This window comes from Podarcis liolepis (assembly GCF_965112155.1).
Source record: "Podarcis liolepis genome assembly, chromosome: 12".
NCBI lineage: Eukaryota > Metazoa > Chordata > Lepidosauria > Squamata > Lacertidae > Podarcis > Podarcis liolepis.
This window is the reverse complement of record NC_139563.1, coordinates 24808113-24832700: the sequence shown is the minus strand read 5'-3', so window position 1 is coordinate 24832700 and position 24588 is coordinate 24808113. Positions and strand designations below refer to the sequence as shown.

The 24588-nt window shown below is 43.8% G+C and overlaps 1 protein-coding gene across 3 annotated transcripts; it reads right to left on the bottom strand.

The window, feature by feature from the left end:
- Positions 1-869: 869 nt before the first annotated feature.
- HACD1 (3-hydroxyacyl-CoA dehydratase 1) lies at positions 870-24529 on the bottom strand. Of its 3 annotated transcripts, none has more exons than XM_083467592.1 (7): positions 24176-24529; positions 16143-16260; positions 12765-12783; positions 12595-12683; positions 7548-7669; positions 3857-4035; positions 870-3090 (listed from the first exon to the last, which is right to left on the bottom strand). In XM_083467592.1, exons 1-7 carry the CDS (start codon positions 24184-24186, stop codon positions 3008-3010), a joined length of 621 nt encoding a protein of 206 aa, XP_083323718.1. In that variant the 5' UTR covers positions 24187-24529; the 3' UTR covers positions 870-3007. The 3 variants fall into 3 exon arrangements, with proteins under 3 accessions (XP_083323718.1, XP_083323719.1, XP_083323717.1); XM_083467593.1 differs by lacking the exon at positions 24176-24529 and adding an exon at positions 21017-21352; XM_083467591.1 differs by lacking the exon at positions 24176-24529 and adding an exon at positions 21017-21351 and having other exon boundaries at positions 12595-12677.
- Between the last annotated feature and the right edge of the window lie 59 nt (positions 24530-24588).

The following is a 24588-nucleotide window of genomic DNA, read 5'->3' as shown; positions in this document are numbered from 1 at the left end:
TATCAAGCCACAAAATATACTCAATACAGGACACTTAGCATAGGAGCCAACTCCTAGGGGCTGAGGTCCCTTTGCCCCCCACCCAATAAAATATCGGGGGGGGGGGGCAAAGTTGATGGGTATTGCCTTTCAAACAGTGTGTGCGCTGTCTTGTGATCTGTTATGCAGGTTGGGGCTTATCTCCCCCCCCCATATTTTATTCAAGTTCACACCCCTGACACTTACCGTATTTTTCGCTCTATAACACGCACCCGACCATAACACGCATGTAGTTTTTAGAGGAGGAAAATCCATAGGCATGCCACCCGTAGGCATTTCCTCCATAACACGCACAGACATTTCCCCTTACCTTCTAGGAGGAAAAAAGTGAGTGTTATGGTGCAAAAAATACGGTAACTTGGGGACCTGATTCTCACAGATGGAGAACAACCACAGCCTAAAGGGATTCTATAGCTAGAGTAACCCCACATACATTCAGTGCTCAGAACTAAGACAATGAGATAGTTATGAGAATATTATTGTGTGAATGCAACCAAACATTGTTTACATTTATCATCTTTTCTTGGTGGGATCTGTTGCCAAAATTAAGCAATACATTCTATGTAAATGGAACTATCTCCAGATTATCTAGGATGTATTGAATTCATAATTTCCTAGTCAATCTGGAGACACAAAGTGTTGTTTTCCCTGTATTTTTGTTGGAAGCCGCCCAGAATTGCTGGGGCAACCCAGTCAGGTGGATGGTATGTTAGAAATATTATTATGTTTGAAGCTAATAACATATTAGTGACAATATCACATCAGTCCTGCACTGAAAAACCTTTGTGTTCTATACATCTGGAAACTGCAGAACTATAAAAACATTTGGGTGTGGATTTAATAGTTTATTTGAAGCGCCATTTTGCAGAGTATTAGCAGAGTAAAATCACCTTAAAATGTTTTCTTCCTTAAAATATAACCCAGGGATACTACATGGCTCCTCTGTGGAAAATCAGAAATCATGATTGCAAGAAATTGTATTATTTTAATATTGGATGTACAAAATGGTAAAAAAAATACCTACAATATTTCCTTGTTTACTGCATGACAACATCCTCAGGTTTAACGACAGCATACATGAGAACCAAATATTTCTACTTAAAGAACAGCTTCAGAAAATCCAATTTAGACCAGCAAGAATTACAGGATGAGGCACATAATATACTTAGGCATTAAGAAGTTGAAATGCTAGAAAAGGTAACCGTATTAACCATTGAAAAAATAGTAGATCTTCTCACATAGTTCTTCTCCGTACTAATTCAGAAACATGTACCAAAGAGCTGCCTGGATATTTTGTAAGAAATAGTTTGACGTTCTTAAAAGGAAAAAAAAATCAGGCTTAAACAGTAACTGCAAAAAATATAATTGATGCAACTTGAAACCCTTTAATCTAAACACAGCTGAATGATTTTGTGTGATACTATATTTTAAAAGCTTTACATAACATGAAAAATGGTTAGAGCACCTTTGTGAGTTTTTTTAAATTGCAGAAGCCCCATCCCCAAAATAAAATTGTTACATTGCCGGAAAAGCACTTACAGTAAAAAGTGTACAGTAAAGAGCTGCGGCCCCCCTCCCCCCAGCTAAAACCTTGCTAATACACAATTTGAAAGGACTAGACACATAAACTCAAGTATATTTGAAGAAAGAGTTCACCACAAGCTCTAATCACATCACGGCTTGGATCCAAAGATCCTATAGCACAAGCAGAAAGCAGAAAGGGATCACACACCCCTATTGGCAGCTTCCCAAGGTCAGGTGCTCTGTAGAATCCCCTGACCCTTGAGTCAGATTTCAGGATGTGTGAGACTAGACTGCAGGTGCTGGGTGGAGATATCCAGTGTTTTTCTTTCCCTGGATTTCCTTTACTTGCACTTTATTTATCATGATTTTACATTCTTTTACAATAAGGCACAAAGGCTGGGATCTAAAGATCTGCATAATGCACATGCAATCATTTGACTCCACCCCGCCAGTTTTTGAGCAGAAAACCTTCAGCTTCAAAACTGGTTTTCTATATTACATAGAGGACTGCCTTTTGAAAAATAAAAGCCCAAAGGTCCCATGGGTATATTAGTTGTGCGGTTCTTTGGATCCTGTCTACTGAGCAAACTGCTAAACAGTCATGTAAACCAAAGTAAACCAAAATTTCATGTATCACAGATTGCCAATGTGCAGAGGGCAAACATACACTTTTCTCTTTTTGATTGTATTTTGGCACATAAACATTTCTCAAAATGAACAAAAATATCCCTTGTCCTTAAATTATCTGGACAGCTGAATTTTAGATCTGATCTTTTTTGTGTAGAACATATTGCAGGTATCTAGTAGTGAATTCCTTTAAATAGGACAACTGCCTTCCAGGAGCTTAAAAAAAATGCAGCATTTAAGACTGAGCTCATCCCCATCTCCATTTACAGTGAACAGCCCACTTGGCATCAGTTTCAAGGAGATGCTTCTTGCATTCAGGTTTTTGTTTTTGCAGCCATTGAAATGGTCATAAGTTTCTAATTGATTATATGTACGCAGATAAAAGGTACATTTTATTAATTCTCCCTGTAAGATATTAACAGGCGGGAAATCTGATAGGCCTATGATGACACTTAAAGGAAGCCACAGGCCAGGATCCCAAGGGATCCCAACAGGATTCCTGCATTCCCCTGAAAAGCTCTCCTAATGGCTAGGACCCTTCCGCAGAAGAAAGGAGCCCCCCCCCCAAGTACATGGTGTTTTGAACATATGAAAAGGACCCTAAATTTGACAAGTGGGGGTGGTGACAGTACCAAAAATTAATGCAGACTTGAAATAGCGAAGTCCGAAAAATATTAGCGTTACTAAATAATATGATCTATGTTGGTTTTGTGCACTAGTTATTTTTGTTCCATGATTTCACACTTGGACTCGTGCAACACTTTCTGGATTTTGGTTTGTTACTCTGAAGAAGCACCGTGGTTAAAAGGGCTTGTTTTTAATCGTCCTTTTCTACAATCACTTCGCCGTGAAGCACTTTTCTTCTTTGACGAAGCATGTGGAAGTACAGTTGTGGAAACACTATTAGGGAAAAAAAGAAAGAGCAGAGATGTGTAACTGTAGCAAACGGAATTGGGTATTTTATGTCATCCAAACCCCCCACCATGGCTGCAGTAGGGTCACCATTGCCTTGCTGTTCACATTGGTCAGGAAGCAAGGCAGGGAGGGGCCAGGCAAATCAGAGGTGGTAATGGGGCTGGCTCAGTCTGTCCCCACACCTGGAATGCCCAGTTTAGGGATCTAACCACAGCATTTCTTATAGGGACAGAACAGGGAATCACAGAGGGATTGGGGCATCGCTCCATGGGGTGGAGGTGGGCTTGGTGGAGGAATGGTTCCACCCCACTCGAAGTCTGAATTTCAGCCATATGCCCCAGCTTCTTCTTTTTTAAGGATTCAAGACAGCTTACAAACAATCATGCAATAATTTTTAAATGCATACATCAGCCAAGTCCTAAAGCAGCAGTCTTAAAACCTCCACCAGAGAATGATGGAAACAATTTCTAAAAAGAGCAATTGTAAAGAGAACAGTTCTCAATGAAAATAAGCCGAAAGAACATGTAGCCCAAAGCTGTGTTTCATCCTGAGCAATTCATTGAAGGCAGAAAGCACAGGGTGGTTAGCGTGATTGAATTTGGAAGTATGGGGATGGTTTGGGTTTATTACATATTACTTTGTTATGGAAAGATGCAAGGTATGGTAACTGAGTAATAAAAGAAGATAGGATAAGCTTTTGAATGGCACTTTTAAAAGACAAATGTTTCCATATGCCTCTATCGATACCTACGTGGTACATAGGATGCCATGACGATGAGAAGGAAATAGTAGTAGTCAAAAGAGACATTATACTTGTTGGGAAGTCTCACTGAAAACATCCCCGATCTCTTCACGTAAGGTAAGGCAGCATAAATGGTTAAAAGCTCACCGATGACTCCCACGGGATATAAGATGATGAAAAAATTGTACCTGGAAGAAACAATATAACTAAACAAATCACTCCAGCCATTATCTTTCTGATTTTATGCTTTGGATTATAACACTTACCTGGGAGTAAGCTCCCCTAGATGCAATGCTTGCTGCCCATGTGTTCTGGTTGAGCAAAATGCTGTAAATTCCTCAAAAGCTATAAACTCGGGTGAATGAGCCAGCCAGCTGAATACACACCTCAGTCAACTGTGGGCAGCCATGGGTCTCCCTACTGTCTTCCTCAATTGTGTTGGCTGTCAGCAATCGCCAGGGACCAATGGAACAACTCCATTTTGGGATGGAGTTTTTAATCCCTATGAAGAATTCCTTGGTGGGGGGTTATTAATATATTGTTATTTCTCCCTTTGCAATCAGGTTTACCTAAGTCTGCAATTGGGAAGGATGGTCTGATTTGCCTAGTATTTCATTTCATTGGCAGAGTCAGAACTTTTATTTATTGAACATGGAGAGAGCCAGTGTGGTGTAGTGGTTAAGAGCGGTAGTCACGTAATCTGGGGAACCGGGTTCGTGTCTCCGCTCCTCCACATGCAGCTGCTGGGTGACCTTGGGCCAGTCACACTTCTGTGAAGTCTCTCAGCCCCACTCACCTCACAGAGTGTTTGTTGTGGGGGAGGAAGGGAAAGGAGAATGTTAGCCGCTTTGAGACTCCTTAAAGGGAGTGAAAGGCGGGATATCAAATCCAAACTCTTCTTCGATCAAGATCTGAATTTAAACTTTGGCCCCGAAGATCAGACTTTAAACATTTACCCTGAAGATGCTAAAAACACACACATCCTAAGTAGAGAAATATCAGCCAATGCACTTGTGTATACAACTGCTGCTGCTGTTTGGACAAAGGAGCAGCATACAGTGGTGGGATTCAACTGGTGTGCCTGTGCTCACGAAAGAACTTTTGATCAAGTAGATGCCTCCAAAATGGAAAAGGGGGCAAAGTGATTTTTGCCTATTCCCCCTGCAATCTTTCAAGCCCCCAGCCACCTTCCAGCCTGTTCTGGAGGGTCTCCCAAGTCTCTGGGACTGGTTTTTGGAAGTCACTGAGGGATGCAAGGGGAAGGGTGAATTGCCAAAAGATCCTCTTGAGAAGGCATCCATTGGATCGAAAGCCCTTCCATGAGCCCAAGAAAGCTAACTAGATTCTACCCTAGTACACTCATCTGGCTTGATTTATAGTTAATAGTACAACTGTGTTCAAAAATAACTGAAAAATAATGACGTTGGGAACTATCCTTTTGAAATATGCTGGCCACATGAACCGGAAGCTGTACACCGGCTCCCTCGGCCAATAAAGCCACGACTGGACCTAATGGTCAGAGGTCCCTTTACCTTTTACTATGGACATTTGGCAGAGCCCATGGTCAATTCCGAACCATAAAAAACACTGGTCTTGAAAGGCGCAACTGCTTTATTCAGAGCATTTTGTAGGGGAAGTATTCACTGGTACAAAATACGGGAACCTCTTTTTTCCTGCTAGCCATGGAAGCAATTTTGAGCACTTTTACCTTTGGCACTTTTATCAATATACAGGTATCTGCACCTCATTTTTTACACCCCCCCAAAAAAGTACTGGCTTTAATAAACATGATATTATCTTTTTTATATTTGTCACCTTACATGCCGGACACTTAAAGCTATAAATACTTTGACAGAGGGGTTTTTTTTGCACAAGGTAAAAGCATACAAATGCAGCCATTCATAAAGAACCAGCCTCTGGAACTCAGGCTGGAAAAGGCAAAGATGGTTTGCTCCCAGGGTCAGAAGGACATGCACCATGTGCATTCCATGACCAAAACTGGTACAGCCAGGGAACCCGAAACCCTCAAAAGAACTCAACTCGAGTAGACTGTATGGGGTGCACAAGAGAACCAAACACATTAGCGGCATGCAAAAAGAAAGAAAGAGAACTCAATAATACTGCCTAGGCACATCAGAAGCCAATTAATGAAAGGAGAGTTTTCATATAGCTAAGCTGCACATATTCTCCTATGCACAAAGCGGCAAAGCTCCTCTGGCAGCAAACACAAGAGGATTAGAAAATCCCAAACTATTACAAAGAAGTACAGAATAATAGTTTGTCACATTTTTTTTAATGCGCTGAAAGGCAGGGTGCTAAATGAGTTCCTTTGAATTCTGAAATCTCATTTAAGAGATAATACACAATGGAGGGGGGCGGTGGAATCAGAATATGGTTGTCTGCTTTGCTTTGTAGTGTTTTCTCAGCAGGTGGGGAGGGGGGGAGAGATACCAAAACTCAGTGGTGGAGCTCATGCTTTGTATGCAGAAAATTCTGGATCAAGCCCTAGCATCTCTACTTTAAAAGTAGCAAGTGATGGGAAGGAGCTCCAGCAAGACACTGGACAGTGACTGCTAGTCAAGAGTATATGATGCTAAAAGGAGAAACATTAGTTTGTTATGATTTGGCATACACATTGCGTAACATTAAACATGCCATGTATGAAACTGAAAGCTCAGTTTAGAAAAGAACTCTAGATCAGTGAAATCTGATCACTTATCCAGCTGTATTTCTTTTATTTAAAAAGGAAAAATATCTATCCTGAGAGAAAAGAGCTGCAGGTGTTGCAATTGCAGAAGCTTTTGCCATGTATGTGAGTATGACTGGGTCTCTAAACTACCACATGCTCATCATCAGAGTGCAGTTGAAAGTGTCTGCTTCAGTTGACGCAAGCTGTTAAACAAAATGGCGACAGCACCAGCCACTGAAACTGCCAATAATATGCATTTACCAGGGAGAAGCCCACTGAACACACACACACGAGCCTTACTTCCAAGTAAATATGTCTATGATTGACCCAAAATACTTGGCTCAATGTTTACAATACAAGCACACTGGCCAACAGCAGCAACATGGCAAAAGGCTAGAACCGCAGTTGCCAACAGATTCCAACTCTCCAGCTCGCATGACCAATGTATCAGGGAGGGAGTTGGTCCAACAATACTTGGAAGGCCACTGGTTCCTCACCCCTGGGGTAGGAAGATTTTCAGTTAAGGTTGCAGCTGCCTTCCCCCAAACTGCATCCCTTGTATTTCTTTTACCTAGTCTACTTTTGCATCGAATTCCAGCAGAATTATATCCCCAAATTGACATAACAGAAAGACTCGCACAGGTGTTGCATTTTGCAAGCTTTTGCACTTTCACTTATAAAAGGCCTTGTTTATCTATAGGCAATCCCAAAATAGCATATTATCCAAGCAAAAGCAAAGCACCTGTGAACAAACATTTTTTTCTATCTTATTCAATATGCAATTTTCAAATGACACACAAGAACCCTCTAGAAATATTAATGGCATGAACACAGGACAGGTTAATTTTTTAAAACCAGCAAACTCTGCATTAAAAGCAGACCCAAAAGTACAAACACAACTTCTCAGCTTTAAAAACAAACCACACACTGTTTATTTCCTTGCCGATTCAGCATGCATGAAAATTAGCATGCACAGAACAATGAGAGACTAAACTGCAAGGCATTCTCCACCTGGCCCATTTTATGAAGTATGGCAAGTGGTTGAGCATATTGAATGTGTAGAAGGAATATCGAGTAATCTCTGTCACAGTCCATACGACCAGAAAAAGAATAACGCTGTCCTCATTCTGGATCTGTAGAAGTATAAAGAACCAACATTTTCTGCATCCTTAAATTGTAAAGAAAGCTGGCAACAGAATGGCAAGGCAGTACACCCAAATCAATGTTTTTAAGAAGAAAGCGTGTTATGCTAAACATCCCGCACCAAACTGAGAGATTGCCTATGGAACAGAGCAATAACTAAATATAGCAAATTCTCATATGCACATGGTTCTCTTCCCCCACAACCTTTTTAGTTACCTTCCCAAATAATTCTTCTTTGGCCTGTTATTCTTCAAATGTTGCTGAACAACATTTCTGATAACTCTGAACCATTGGCCATGCTGGCTGGGGCAGATGGAAGATGGAATCTGACAACATCTGAAGGAGCACAGGTTCCCACCCCTGATTTAAATCACTGACAAAACACATCTGTTTTCAACCCAGCTTGCACATCCTTTTAGGCCTCCGTGCCTCGTCTAGTATAGTAAACCTTCTATAGTCTCCTCTTTACAGTGCTTGATCTAAGAGTTGGGGGCGGGGGCCCTTGGGCAACCCTAATCAGAAAAAGAGGCTGGACATACAAAGTGAGAACACTCTTAGGCTGCATCTGACCTTCTTGGATGAGTAGAGGTGGCACCACTGTGCCCATGATAAGCCATCTGCTGGTTCTGGGGCCCTGGCCTTTCCAGGCCTAATATTCCCATTCTCTGGGGCCAGGCCTGTCCTCTTCAACAGGCCGTTGCAGCTTTTTCCTCTCCACATGTTTTATTTTCCAAGAAATTAAGATAATTTCACTTTGTCTTGTGCAACCAAAAGGAGGCTACAGGCTGCAAAAAGAACCCAATGCCAGAATGCTGGCTGGAATCATTTCTGCAAGAGGATCACTTAGGCAGTAAGATCTCCAAATGTACAACATGGTGCAAGGAACTAGGCGCTGTAGCTGACTATATGCTCATCTGCAGCTTGGTCAACAACCAAGTCATTCTACTGTCTTTGCAGGTTCTAGACATCTACCAACCACTTCAAGATATCAGAGGCTACCCAGAGCTGTTGAAACAAGCAACAACAGATTAATTTCTAATTCTGCAAAGGAGGGGCAGGGATCTCTTTTATTGCACTTTGAGAAGAGGAATTACAGATAAGTAATTTTATTTTTCGTTAAAGTGACTGAAAACTAATAAAAGCTCCGTGGGTGTCTGTGAAATAAGATAAAGCAACACAGATTTTGTTACAAGACCAGAAGGGGAACCCGTGCTCAACTACTTGACAAAATCCAAAGACCGTGAAGTTTTTAGACAGGTGAACATCTCAAGTACCACATAAGGTCAAGGAGTAGCACCAAGTGTTTACTATTGCTCTTCAAATGTTTTGTATTGATGTTCACCTAACATACTGGTGGGAATGTCAACTTGCCAATGGGTTTTGGAAACATATTATACAACAGATTGCATTGATGATAGGAGCAAATTTTAGTCTTTCTCCAATGTTGGTAAGATTGAGGATGATGTGTCTGCAGAACAGATTCTTTAGTGAAAATCTTGTTAATCACAGCCAGAGTAGTGCAGGCCAGAAAATGGAAATATCCTTATGTTCTGTCTCCATGGGAATGGTTTCTGAAATGCTTAGAATTAGCAGAAATGGACAAACTAATTTGGTTTATAAGAGGAATGGCAATGCAGACTTGATTAAGAGGTGGCTGTACTTTGTAAATCCCTAAAACAAAATAAAAGAAAAATGCAAGGAAATAATGTGTTGCATTATGCATGCTTACTCAGCAGCAGGTCCTACTCTGTTCAGTAAAGGGTTTACTCCCAGGTAAGTGTGCACAAAATTGCAGTCTAGTGTTGTTGTTTTTTTAACAGTTTATACACAGCTTTCTATTTTTAATGTGCTGTTGCCCACCTAAAATTCTGAAGAAAGAGCAGCTTTAACAAGCAAATATATACAAAAATTGATTTAAAACCTTGACTGATCAAACTTTGCGCTTGTTCAAAGAGTTTCCATTCTCAGCAAATTGATGAGCATGGGTTTTCGGGAGGATTCTTTGCAATGTCTTATCCACAGCAGGATTTATGTGTGGGGATCTAATCTTTTGGATTTTATCCATTCTGTTACAAAAAGAGAGCGAGCTGACAGTTTATACGGATGATGAGCTTGATAATAGTTCAGTTAGCAATCCAGTTACAGTTAAGCATTTGAGCTTAAGCTCATATGTAGCCACATCCCACAACTCTCTGCACCAGAAAAATAATGGCTTAGCATAAAGCATGTAGACCAATATCCTAGCACAATAAAAAACATGGCAAAGATGCAGAAAGGCAGATAAAGTACACTTCTTTCTACAATGCCAATGTTATCAGCTTATTTTGGACAGACTGGCTGGTTTCCCTCCTGCAGGAGGAAAAAGGCTCACAGGGAACTCCCTGTGAGCAAAAAAGCATATTCTGTGAGCATCTTCTGTGAGCATCTTCTGTGAGCAAAAAAGCATCTTCTGTGCCCTGCCCTACAAGAGACCCCTGCGTTTCGATTAGTGCTAGATGCAGAACGGAATTGCTGTCTTTTATGTTTCATGTCTTTTATGTTGCTCTTGGTAGAATCAAAAATCCATTTTTACACCTAGCGCAATCTAAGTTAATTGCGTTTGAATAATACCTTCCCTCCTTCATTTTAATTATCAGTTGCAGACTGGGACTTATTCATCATACCTAGCAACATTATTATTATTTATTTGACCTTTTTTCTTTCTTTATTTTATGTTAGACCTTAATCGTGCTTTATTTTTGCTTTAAAATTCAGCCTCTTAAGAGCTTAGATCAGGAGTGCGGAAGTAGATTCTGATCTTGGCCATACCTCGAACTTGGCCACCCTCCACAGACCACTCTGACGGGTGGGCTGGGTTGTCCACCTGTCAGTCACCTGATGTCATATGACACCAGGTGATTCAAAATTCAAGATGGCTGCAAAGGGCTGAAAAGGGAGATTCTTTGTTTGCATCCCCTGCTGGAGTGCAGGTCACATCTGCAAAGGAGAATCCTTTGCATCCCTGGCTTGAGTTCAAATAGGATGTGAGACCAAGGAAGGGTTGGCGTGGTTGGCCCCAGATGGCCTGAAGGACCATCATCTGAGTCCCAGCAGACCTTATTCGGTCTGTGGCCCAGAGGTTCTCCACCACATGGTTTAAATTATCTCAAAAGGCTGCTTTTCAGTTGTGCTAGTAAATGTATTATATGACTGTTACTTAGGGGGATGGGATGCGGGTGGCACTGTGGGTTAAACCACAGAGCCTAGGACTTGCCGATCAGAAGGTCAGCGGTTCGAATCCCTGTGATGGGGTGAGCTCCCATTGCTCGGTCCCTGCTCCTGCCAACCTAGCAGTTTGAAAGCTCGTCAAGTGCAAGTAGATAAATAGGTACCACTCCAGCGGGAAGGTAAACGGCATTTCTGTGCACTGCTCTGGTTCTCCCGAAGCAGCTTAGTCATGCTGGCCACATGACCTGGAAGCTGTACGCTGGCTCCCTCGGCCAATAAAGTGAGATGAGTGTCGCAACCCCAGTCGGTCACGACTGGACCTAATGGCCAGGGGTCCCTTTACCTTTACCTTTACTTAGGGGGAACTTCCTACTAGGCAGGGACTCTTCGCAAACGCACTGATATATGCCAATGACTGCATGAATCTAGTTCCTCCTTCTCCTCAAATGCGGACATGGCATCTTAGGAAATAATGGAAAACATTTGTACCAAGGCATAAAAATAAAGAAAAATGAATTTGAATGTTAAACCTGTTCTATCATTTAAAAACAAGCTGTTGTGGTTCTGAGCAAACTGCACACAGTTTGGGATACAAATTTTTAAAAATAATAATCAGCCCAAGAGTTCTCACCTGCAAACATGTTTAAAACAAACATAAAAAGGAATGAAGAAATTATGCCGTTCATGGCTATAAGCAGATAGTCAAAACTGCCACCTGCTGGTGATACAGTTTAATGGCTGGGCCCTTTACAGCAAATGAATACAGAAATGAAATGGGGGGAAAGCTAGGGTTAATTTTGGTTGTAACCATTAAGATAGTCAAAACAAAATTGAATTGTGGAGCAACTATCACAGCCTGAAATTATGAACTATTGTAAAGCACATTCTACACTCCGTGAAAGATTGGGCATCGTCCAGCCAAAATGCCACACTTTCCAGGGCAATCCTAAGCAGAAGTTAAGTCTGAGTTTGGTTGAGTGCGACTTGCCTTCCTAGTAGGAATGCTTAGGATTCCTGCACAAATTTCCAATGGAAGCACATCCTTAACATTTACCCCAATGGAAATCAGTATGATGTTAGTTAGTGGTAATTAACATCAAGCACTAGGCTTTCACATAAAATCACTCTGGTCCAATTTAACTTTGTAATATACACCTCACCAGCCTCAGCTAATTTCCCCTGGGAGCTTATAAAGGAATGGTAGGAGTCTTTCCTTATACCTATTATAAGCACTTACTGCACATACCTAAGAACAATGACATTAATGCTAACTAGGAAAACACCTGCATGAAAGATTAATTCACATGCATTTTAAGGCTTACTTTCACTTAGTCCATTCAACATGTGCTAATTTTAAGTCCTCTTTGAAACAGGAACAGCCCGACAGCTTGGTGAATCGGTTGCCAAAGAGATGTGTCAGCCTTTGATCTTGTTTCATAGAGAGAGCAAACCAGGCAGGAGGCCAACCTAGCTCAGATATCCATCTCCAATGGCCTTTAAGTCCTCATCTCCCAAGTGTAAGGCAGACACAAATGAGGAACTTTTAAGATTTGCCTGCAGAGCTGTGTGCTGTTACAAGTCAGCCTCAGCCCTCTAAAGGTTCCTTCAGCCTTGCTGAAGACACATCTCTGCTGACTTTTAGAAGACTGCGAATTGTCACACAAAAAACCCGCAGAGTTGAAGAGACAAACAGTTTCACGACACTTACCTGCTTTACACTATGTGTAATAAACCACACCATGAAGATTCTGGAACTCACTTGGACCCCGGTCACAAGCATAGAAGTGTGCACTACTCCTTAAAAAGAGAAACAGGTCACCTTTGTCTCACAGGGCAGGATTTTGTTTAGTTAACTGAGAAACTGAAACCATGACTCACCAAAGGCACAGTGGATTATCTGTAAATTTAAAGAGAGAGAGATGGGGAGGATGAACAACTGAGTATTTCAAAAGCAAAACCGTAACAAGTCTATTGGCATCATAGTCATGTGAGATATAAAACACAGAAATGGAACTTCTAGGCTGGGATAGAATTTAACATGGAAAATGCAAACTATAGAAGACTCACAGCAATCATGGAGAAATGAGCATCAGGAGATGACTCTACTGGCAGGTGGGCACATGACAGCATGGAGAATACCAAAACAATAAAAATATTTTTTTAAAAGTTGCACATGTAGGGGCAGGAAAGGTAAAACATCTGGCAAAAGTTTCAACCACTCCACTGGAAAGCATAAGGCTTGGAATACAATGAGCATAAAAATAAAATAAAAATTACTAGAATTGTTAGCTGCACTATTTGGGTTGTACAATGTTCTGCTATTTATCTCAATATATTTCTATGACCGCGAACTGGCTGCTGTTACGTGTACAGCCATGCACCCCTTGACCAGCCATGGCACTAGAACCCAGAAGCCAAACAGCTCACGACATTTGCAATGTTAAAGGGGCTCGTAACTCGATTTCAATTTTTGATTGCTGCCTTAAGTTGCTTAAATTGGGTTGTATATGCAACACAAGTCATATTCTCAATAGAGCCACTGAAATTAATGGTCTGGAAGTTAGGCCTGGAAACAAACTTGCAACCAGTGCAGCTGTTTTAAAGCAGGGGTTATGTGAGATCTAAATGGATCCCCAGCCAGTAATCTGGCTGCCACATTTTGGACCAGTTGAAGCTTCTTCTTCAAGGGCAGCCCCACACAGAGGATATTACAATATTAGGTAAAGGGACCCCTGACCGTTAGGTCCAGTCATGATCAACTCTGGGGTTGCAGTGCTCATCTCGCTTTACTGGCCGAGGGAGCCAGCGCACAGCTTCTGGGTCATGTGGCCAGCATGACTAAGCCGCTTCTGGCGAACCAGAGCAGCGCACAGAAACAACATTTACCTTCCTGCCAGAGCGGTACCTATTTATCTACTTGCACTTTGACATGCTTTTGAACTGCTAGGTTGGCAGGAGCAGGGACCGAAAAACGGGAGCTCACCTCGTCGTGGGGATTCGAACCGCCGCCACATCTGGCAAACCAGCCAGAGCTGGGGAAAAGCACCCCAAACCACTAAGGCCACTAGAGAGTGACAGTACTGAATCCAGGAGCACCTCCAAACTGCAGACCTGCTCTTTCCAAGGAAGTTCAGCCCTGTCCAGGGCAGACCATCTTCCTACCTCCTGGCTATGAAGACTTTAGACCAGGCTTCCTTAACCTCGGCCCTCCAGATGTTTTGAGACTACAATTCCCATCATCCCTGACCACTGATCCTGCTAGCTAGGGGTCATGGGAGTTGTAGGCCAAAAACATCTGGAGGGCTGAGGTTGAGGAAGCCTGCTTTAGACATACCACACCTCTGCCTTTTCGGGATTCAGCTTCTGTTTGTTGGCCGACATCTAAGCCATCACTGCCTCCAAGCCCCTGTCTAACACCTCAACTCTCACCCCTCCTGCTTCAGATGGAAAAGAGATAGAGCTGGATGTCATCTCCATATGGATGACACTTCACCTGAAATCTCCTGATGACAGCTCGCAGGGGCTTCCTATAGATGTTAAATAGCATGGGGGACAAAATGGAACCTCGTGGGACTATTTCAGGATTTTATTTATTTATTTATTTTGGTGTCTTATTTTGGAAATAGGATTTCCAAATGAGGAAGTGATATTTAAAAAAATAGAATAAAAATTCTATGGTTTGAAAAAACACAAGAGAGTGTCTCTGAAAATAATGGTACAACTAAATAAACATTGTGGGACTAACAGTGAATGGCTGGTGGGCCACATCTGGGTCTATGAGGTTTCCTAAAAAATTGCCATCCTCCAAACTCCACGGAGGTCAGGAGTGCTGGAGCAAGTCTGAGATCAAATGCATGCAAGCTGTATGACATACATTGCCTGTACTGTACAATGTTGCACACCTGAGGAAGAAAACTGGTTCTGGCCAGTGGGGAAGATTCACACACACACAGAGGGCCATGTTTGACAGGTGGCTGGTGTCACTCACCTGCCGATCATTCATCACAATAATATAAGGTGGCTCCTTCTGTCCTGCACAGTTTGAAATCAATCCATTCAGGCAAAAAACTGTGTGCAGTGCTTTCCAACCGCCAACAATCAGCTGATAGTAGACACTTTGGAAGTGCTGTGCATGGGGCTTTGCAGGCAGTGCCAATCAGCGGTGCCTGCAAAGCCCCACATTAACTGCCCCACACCTGATGCCATATATAATGTCAGGAGAAGTGCAGGTGGATGTAGCTACCCACCCCTATTGGAGACAAATGCCATTGTGTGGTGCACTTTAATTCCCTCCCTCTCAGCTAGCTGATGAACACACCATTGGGCCTGTAAAACATATTCATGCCCAGGATCATACTATGGGACAGAATCACAGCATGGGGAGGCAACTCCAACACCACCTTGGGAACTCATGGAGCTGCAGTCACACACAAAGTGTAGGCAACAGATATAGAAAAACAGCAGGGGTCCCATGAATAACTGCCAGCGAACTATATGGAAAAGAGGGTGGGAAACTTAAAATTCAATTTCAAATCAGTGGGAAACTCAAAAGACTGGTGATTTACAAAAAGCCCAAGTTAAAGTGCCTTTCTTCCAAATTCTGCATAGTTTGCAAGCTATTTCACAAAGCGCTCATAGTCACTCTAAATTATTTTAAAATTTATTATGTTTAATAATGTTTAGCAAATCTGTATGCTAGCTTTGTGTCAAGAATAAATCTGTACGACCTGGTTCATACTAGCTGGCAGCCAACCACACTGAGTGCCATCAGAGCATGTTTTAATATCTTAAAATTGTAAGCCATCTTAGATGTCGTGGAAGAAGTGGTGTTGGTGTGTGTGTATGAAATAAATGAATAATAAAGTTGCATAATGATGACAGCTCAGATAAAGGATCACCGCAACCACACAAATCATATTCCATGAGCTAAAAATACAGCCTCCATGAGAAGGCACCCATTGATACAAACAGCACCTCCAGACAGGCCTAGAGTCAGCATGTCACATGGACTGGTAGTTGCCAGGATGGTCCCGTCTCCATATATGGAGCTTCTGACCTCAAACTCAGCAGTCCAGAGACAGTTAACTTAGGCTGCCTAATTTATGAAAACCATTCCCTCTGGCTGAAGGTATGGGAACTTCTGTTAGCTTGACAACAGACTAAACTTCTTTGGGTCCGTTAATGTTTCGTTGAAAGTATATTCCCAGACCACCACTGTCCCATAAAAAAAAAAAATGCATTGCTTAAAAAACTTACCTCAAGCAAAGCAAAAGTCTGGAAAAATTTAAGTGTCTTTTGAATGTTTTTGTATAAGCCTTTGTGTGTTCCTTTTTCCATGTAAAACCGCACCATGGCAATAGCCAAAACCAGCCACCTAGAAAGAGGAGAAACAGTATTCTTAATGGAATAATGAATTCATGCAGTTAACTTATTTCTTACCAGACCTTCTACCAAGCAGCGCTACTTTCCAGTCAGGCCTTTGAGGCAGGAGTCCAGCACCCCATTCCAAAGCAGGAGCAGAATGGCCTCCCAAACTTTTTGGCTTACCACACTTTGAAGTAAATGACATAAAATATGTTGCCATTGAAACAGCAGCTCCCCTATAAACCCTAAGAGCTTAAATTACCTCACTGCACCCTTGACACAAAATCTAATCTACCTCAGCTGACATTTACCACATTTAATAGAACTGCTACAATTACCAAAGTATCCTCACAGATACTTAGGCTCATCCGCGTAGTTTGTGGTAGGATAAGAACCCCAATGTGCCTCAGAAGAATGGGGGTGGGGCGTGGATTCAAGAACTCTGTTCAGCAAAATTCTTTCTTTCTATACTATATTTGCACTGGTCTGTCATCACACTGTTTTTATTCGCTGTTTCCCAAGGATTGAAAGTAGAGGCAGGGGAAGAAGGAGCAGGCAGGAAGAAAAAGGAAGAAAACCATGTCTGTAGCAAATGGTTTGATGCAGGGGTGAAGAGAATGCCTTGTGGGCAAAAGAGTGTCTCTGTGTGGGACAGTTTTAGACCTCTGGTCACTGGGAGAAGAGAAAAGAGGAATTGGAGCAAGGGCAGGTGGAACAGAGTGGAGGTAAAAGCGGCATTTGGAGGAATGTGAGATAATATGAGAGGTAGGGGAAGGAGGTGTGAGAGAAGAGTTTTAAGGCTTTGGTGATGGGGGAAGAAAACTGGAGACACAAAATTGGAGAGGGGGCAGATGGAAGTGAATTGAATTAAAAGGGACATGTGCAATGCTCTGAAGGAGTGAAAGGGGACTATTTCAGTGTCACTTCCTTTTTGCTGTACTCAAGCTTCCATTCCTCAGTTGCCTCACATGAGGGAGATAAAGGATTAAGAACCCTCAAATATTCCATAGTACTTTCCTACCCAATACCATGTGTTGTCCAACAGGAAGTTCCAGATTCAATGTAGAAATTATTACCAAGCAAACACCTGTATATGTACAGCATCCGTCAACTGAACTGAACTTTCTCCATCTCTACCTCTTGCTCTTAAGATTGTATTCATCTGAAAGATACAGTAACATAACGGTGGGTGGGTGTGCAAAGGAGACTGTATAATGGAAGAGAGGAAGAGGCATGGAAATAGCGGGGAGCGGGGTCTGTAGGCAAGAAGGAGGGAGTTGAGAAAAGGCAGGATGGAGAAAACAGAAAGTAAAGGTGAAAATGGGGGGGTGCAAAGGCGGCTGCAAAAAAGAGAGAGCAGGAAACATGAAAAGGGAGGTGGAGATGAAAGCAGGGGTACAAAAAGGGGCTGCAGAATAGGAGGGAACAGTGGCTTTATAATTGGACAGAAGATGAAAAGGGTGTTTAGTTGTTGCAATGTGTCACAGGAGGAAAATGTAAGAGGTTACCATGGAGGGCGTCTGTGCAAAGGAGGGCTACAGAAAGGGAGATCAGCCATAGAGCTCGCTAGCCTCACCCAGTGCTATTTTTCTCGAAAAAAGAGGGGCCAGAACTCACCATGAACACCTCCCTCATTCTCTTAGAATGGCAATGGCGCCCACCTGAGAGGTGCTGGAACTGAGTTCCTGTGAGTTCCACCTGGAAAAAAAAGCCCTAGGCTCACCTATCTCACAAGTTTGTCGGATAATTATATGTTGCTTTGCACTACTGAATGAAAGGTGGGATATAAATGTAATAATATATATAAATATGAATTAGAATTTCCTTCCATAGCTGATATAAGACCCCTTAGGTGTTCAAAGGAATGTGTGAGAGCTCAGACTTATGTAGGAGGTTGTACTGGGTCTGCGCTGAACATGTATGTGCGTACCAGCCCTGGCCACACCTCTCCTGACCTGTGCTTTGTTGAATATGGTTAGAACCCACCCTGGAATGGGGAAGCCTGAATATGCAGAATTCCTGATCCCAATGAGGATTCTAAGCACCTTCAACCCAAAACATTTGAAATCCCCCTTCAGACCTTCACATGCTGAAAGCAGAGCTAGAACATGTGTGGACATTGAGGGGTGAGGCTTGTGAGTATAATTCCCCCGCCCTTTTGACCTACACGTGTTCATCTGGACACCCAAAAAGAGCTATCGTATTTGCCACCATTTTAAAAAAGAATTCATTCCACATGTAGGTTTCCTAGTGAAACATCTAGAAACCATGGTCTCAACCCCACTCCAAAGTCCAGTCAGGGCTTTCTACTCTAGTTCTGGAATATAAGATGTTGAGGCCAGGGTTTGCTCAAATTCCCATGGCCAATCCAACACAAAGAGCCACTCTTCCAATTCAACTTTCCTATGATAAGCATGCAATAGGATTTCAAGATCCATCCTGCTAAGGCAGCTGTTCTTTATCAGGACTGTGGTGTGCATTCAGAAGGTCCATGATCAAAACAAAATGCAAATACAAGACACCTTGTTCTACAATGATGAATGTCTGTGGCACTTCTATACCAACTACCCTGGTTTCTGTAGCTCCTGTAGTTCCTCTTCAGGCTGAAATTTCACATATACAGCCCTCTTGGTCTTGTGATCTGCATGTGGGAGGCGCTTCTGAGAATGCTGTAGCCTACTAGCTGACATAGCACAGATGGACCAGCTCCTACAGACACTGAAGATGTGCCAGGCGAAAGGCACCAGCATGTTCCCCTAGTCCTCCTGGTTACAAAAGAATGAAAGAAGAGCCCCAACCAGAGAGACTCATCCAGCACTCTGGTCTCACAGTGGACAATCAGATGCCTACAGGAAGCCAAGAAGCAGGACATGAGCGCAAGAGCCCTCTCCCACTTGTGACCCTTGGCAACTGGTTTTCAGAGGCATACTACCTTGGATACTGATGTTGGTCCTTAGCCATCATGACTAGTTGTCAGTGATAGCCTTATCACTCATGAATTTGTCTAATCCCTTTTAAAGCCACCTAAGTTGGTGGCCATCACTACACCCTCAGTCAGTGAATTCCATAGTTTAACTAGGTATTTTACCTCCTTTTGTCTGTCCTGAATATTCCAATATTCGGATTCATTGGATGACCCAATGGGAAAGTGAGAGAAAAACTATGTCTATTTGACCCCATCCCATGCATAATTTTAAACACCTCTATCAAGCCTTTCATTTCCCCCCTAAACTTAAAAAGCTTCAAAGGTCGTAACCTTTCTTCATTGGTCATTTTGGTTACCCTTTTCCATACTTTCCCCAGTTCAACTCTATTGTTTCTGAGGTGCAGGGATTAGAACTGCATAAAGTATTTCATGTGTAGTTGCATCACAGATTTGTATAGCAGTATTATGTTATTGGTAGTTTCCTACTGCCCCTATCAATTGCTTTCCTAATGATCTGCAACACAGAATTCACCTTTATTCACAGCTGCAAAGGGCTGACATTTTCATCACACTATTTGCTAAGAACCCTCCACCCCAAGTTCTCTTTTCTGGTGGTCAGTCACCACCAGTTCAGAATCCATTATGATGCGAAGTAAGGATTTGTTTAGTTTTGTCCCTATGTGCATCACTTTACATTTGCTTACATTAAGCCACATTTGCAATTTTAATGCCTATTCACTCAGATGCTTTGAAACTCCTCACAATACAAACATACTGAAAAACCACACTTAGTATATGACCACACTACAGTATGTGAAGAGCACTTTCAAGTAGGAAAAAAAATGAATACTGTGAACCCCTGTGTTGTTAAGTTTCATGCAAGACACGTTTAGCATATGCACGGCTTGTGGCTTGTGGAAGTGCCAGACAAGCCGTGCATTTATTATTCCACTTATTTATATCCCGCTTTTCCTTCCAAGGAGATCACCCTTCCCATTTTATGGCCGCAACAACCTTGTGAGGCAGGTTAGGTTAGACTGAGGGACAGGGACGCCCAGTGCTCTGGCTGCTTCGTGGCTGAACCTCGCTCTCCAAGGTCCCAATCCTTTCACCACTGTACCAAACATATCTTTACATTTCACACGGCCGGGGTGGGGTGGGGGTTGCAACAGAATCCTTAGTGCAGCAGCCACGTCTAGTTGGCTCCGGAAGAAGCTGCCCCTGGAACAAGAGCGCTTTGCCGCCTCTCTGCTCTTTGATTTGAGTCCACGTCGAAAGCTGGGCAGCACACTTCAAGGTGGCACACGGCTCTTCCGTTTTGGAGGGTGGCCGAGGGTTGGCTTGTACGTAACCCGCAGTCTGTCCCCGCTCAGCTTCTGGCACGGCGGGCAGGTGGTCTTCGCAGGGCCCAGCAGCCTGCGCTCCTGCGGGAGTGGGAGGGGAGCGCGGCTCGCCAGGGGACGCAAGCGGCCGCCAGTGGCCGAGCGGGGATGCGCCCTGCGCGGCAGCCGCCGTAAATTATGCCGAGGGAAGCAGTCTGCCCCATGCAGCCGCCGCCGCCGCCCCAGTGCACCCCCGCCCGGCATTCCGGGCTGGGGCTATACTTAACCTCTGCGGCGGGTTAGAGGCATGACGTGCTCGCCTCGCTGGAAGGCTGCACCGTATTAGGAAATGCAGGCAAGCCAGAGCTTCGCCCCCCGCGGCCTCCGCCCTTTTGTGCCGCCCGCCGCCCCCCTGGTCTGAGGGCGCCCCGGCTGCCCCTCTCTCCTCCCCGGGCCAGCGAGAGAGCGGCCGGCGACAGAGCCCCAGCCCCGCCGGGCGCGCGCTCTCCCTCACTCACCCCGCCGTCATGGTGATGTTGTAGAAGATGAGCCAGGCGGTGGTGACGGAGCCGCGGCGCCGAGGGGCGGCCGCCTTGCCGCTCTCCTTCTCCTCCAGCGAGCCGTTGCCGGCTCCGCCGTCCTCTTCGCTGGACGCCATGCTTTCCCTCCCCGGAGGCCAGGCGGAGACAGACGGACACACGTGGGGGGCGGCCGGAGGAGGCGGAGGCCAGGCGGAGGCGGAGTCGGGCGCGCAGGCAGGCAGGCAGCTGGCTTTGGCGCTCGCCCCATCCGTCTTCGCTGAGCCCGGCGGCAGCTGCTGCTTGGACAGCTGCTCGGAGGCTTCGCCCGGCCCCCTCCCGGCCGCGCAGGGGCTCCGGAGGATACCAGAGACCCGGCCGCCTCTGTGCGCCAGGATGACGAGACTCGCCTCTCAAGCTGGGACTCGTCCGCACCCTCCCCGCGCCACGTTGCTAACAGGACCATCCTCTTGGACCATCCTCCTTGACAATTGTGGTGGAAATATACATTTTTTTAATTTTTTATTATTTTTAAAAATAAAACATATTGTTGCACGCCCAGAGTTTGGTTTCCTTGCAATGAGGGAGAGTAGAGACTGTGTTGTCTTTAGGATATATGGTTTATTTACACATGTATACAACTTGTGATGTAAAAAGTAGAGACATCACCTTGCCAACAAAGGTCCTTATAGTAAAAGCTATGGTTTTCCCAGTAGTGATGTATGGAAGTGAGAGCTGGACCATAAAGAAGGCTGATCGCCAAAGAATTGATGCTTTTGAATTATGGTGCTGAAGGAGACTCTTGAGAGTCCCATGGACTGCAAGAAGATCAAACTTCTCCATTCTTAAGGAAATCAGCCCTGAGTGCTCACTGGAAGGACAGATCGTGAAGCTGAGGCTCCAATACTTTGGCCACCTCATGAGAAGAGAAGACTCCCAGGAAAAGACCCTGATGTTGGGAAAGATGGAGGGCACAAGGAGAAGGGGACAACAGAGGACGAGATGGTTGGATAGTGTTCTCGAAGCTACCAGCATGAGTTTGACCAATCTGCGGGAGGCAGTGGAAGACAGAAGTGCCTGGCGTGCTTTGGTCCATGGGGTCATGAAGAGTCGGACACGACTAAACGACTAAACAACAACAACAACAACAACTTGTGGTGGTTCACAGCATTAACATCCCAGAAGTTCTTGCTTCTCCCATAGTCGCAGCTTTGGATTCAAGCAGAAATCAGGCATGGCTCTCACTCTCCGGTTTCTGTCTGTCTGTAGCCCAACTCAACTCTGGCTTTTGTCCTTCTCACTACTAGCCACCCATTGGCCATCCAGTAGAAAGAAACTACCTTTCTTAGACTAAGGACCACTACTTAGGGTGATTAACTCACCAAGAAACTTGCCTGGCTCCTTCAACAATGGAATCTCCCAAACACACAATATTTATAACTTACTAACCCATATGAAATACAGTGGTGCCCCGCAATACGAATGCCTCGCAAGACGGAAAACCCGCTAGATGAAAGGGTTTTCTGTTTTTGAGCTGCTTCGTAAGACGATTTCCCCTATGGGCTTGCTTTGCAAGACGAAAACGTCTTGCAAGTGTTCCGATTTTTTTTCGCTCCCCCCCTTTTTCTAAGCCGCTAAGCCGCTAATAGCCTTTTAGCCGCTAATCCGCTAAGCCTTTAATAGTCGCTAAGCCTTTAATAGCCGCTAAACCGCTAATAGCGCTAATCCACTAAGCCGCTAATAGGGTTGCTTCGCAAAATGAAAAAACCGCTAGACGAAGAGACTCGCGGAACGGATTCATTTCGTCTTGCGAGGCACCACTGTATCAAGGTTTCTCACATGCATATGGTTGGCCACTGTGAGAATGCAACATATAGGACGGGCCTTTGGTCGGACTAACAGGACCCTTCTTTTGTTCCTAATGCAATGGTTGCGAAACCATTTCCCCCCATGGACCTCTTGAAAATCGCTTGATGGTCTTGGCAGACCACTCACTGGTTCTTCTGCAATCATAATGTGCTGGGCTAGGTGCTGTATGATTTTTAACTGTATTTTTATTGCTTCTTCTGTTTCTTAAATTTTATTGTCTTAGGTTTAGATTCTGTAGAATTCAAATTGTAATACAATAAAATGCAATATGAGAAATAAAAAAGGAATACAAACCCATTTATAAATTAATATAATATCAGCATGCTGCAGATCACCTGAATTAAGATAAGGGACCACAACTTGGGAATACATGTGCACCTAGAGAGACTGAACATGTGTCAAATACTCTTTTTTAATGTGCAAAGTAATCCTAATATAAAACAGATTCATGATTTTTTGTTTCTGGCTCATCCTAAAGTTCCTTTCCTATAGTATTTCCAGGAGTGACCATTCAGACATCCTTGCTGAAGAATGAAATTGGCACTCTTCTGTCTCATTGAACATGTGTTTCTGCCCTTAAGCTGATGCCCAATAAGAAGGGCAGGTAGCAAATCATTCAGCACACACCTTAATTGTGAGAGTACCCTATTTTTTTAATGATATTTATTGGGAAAAGATTTTTTAAAAAAAAATACAAAGAAAAAAGACAAAAACAGAAGAAGAAAAAAATAAAACCATCATTTTCAAATTCTCCACTTTCATTACCTTCTTTCCATGACCTCCTCCTCCTCCCATCTCTTGTATCTTGATTAATAATTGTCACAGCAAATCCTTTCCATAATTCATAATATTCTGTCATTACATTACCTTAATTGTGTAAAGCCTGAAGAGTGAGTGTGACAATTTGCCACAGTACCCACTGCTAAAGTAAAGAGAAAGAGGGAGGAGAAGGATATACCTGTACTGTCCTGAGTAAGCTGAACCCAAGTCAGCTGTGACCTCCATGTGAGAGTTATGCCCTTCCTCTCAATATCCTATAACAGCAAGGCTACAGTGTCTCTTACCCGTTCCTTGGTCCATGATCCAGCAGCACTGTGGGCAACAATGTAAGCTGCTGTCTGGCCATATCCCTGAGGCTCAGGCATGCTGGACAGCTCCCAGAAATGTCAGGTGCTGCAGCTTTCGATATGCTGGCCACTAGCTTATGCCAGGGATGGGGGTGGAGTTTCCATGCTTCCTTCTTGCCTAGCCCAGCCAGAGTTTGCTTTGCCCAATAGTGGAATATCCTACCATATATTCATTTAGCCCATTTTCTTTGCGAGTAGTGGCTGTCCCTGATGTCATAGTTTCTCCTGATTGTTGAGTGTGTGTGTGTGTGTGAGTGCATACAGGTTTGCTATGCATTGACTCGGGTCCCACTTGCCTGGTCCAGCCTCCGCATCCTCACCTGTCAGACCAGCCATCCTTACACACCTGGAACCCAGGAGATCTCATTGGAGGGGCACGCAAGCGGCTTTCCTAAGCGCGCCTGAAGGGCTTTTTACTCCATTGACCCATCCACACAACCCTGTCTGGCAATCAGAAGCAGGGTTGGGAAACTTGGGACGGGGGAGAGATAAAAACGACCGCTGTTTCCTAGGGGCTTCCCGTTGGGAAGCCTCGCTGCGCCCGCCTCGCCGTCAGGCAAGTGCGGTAGACACCTC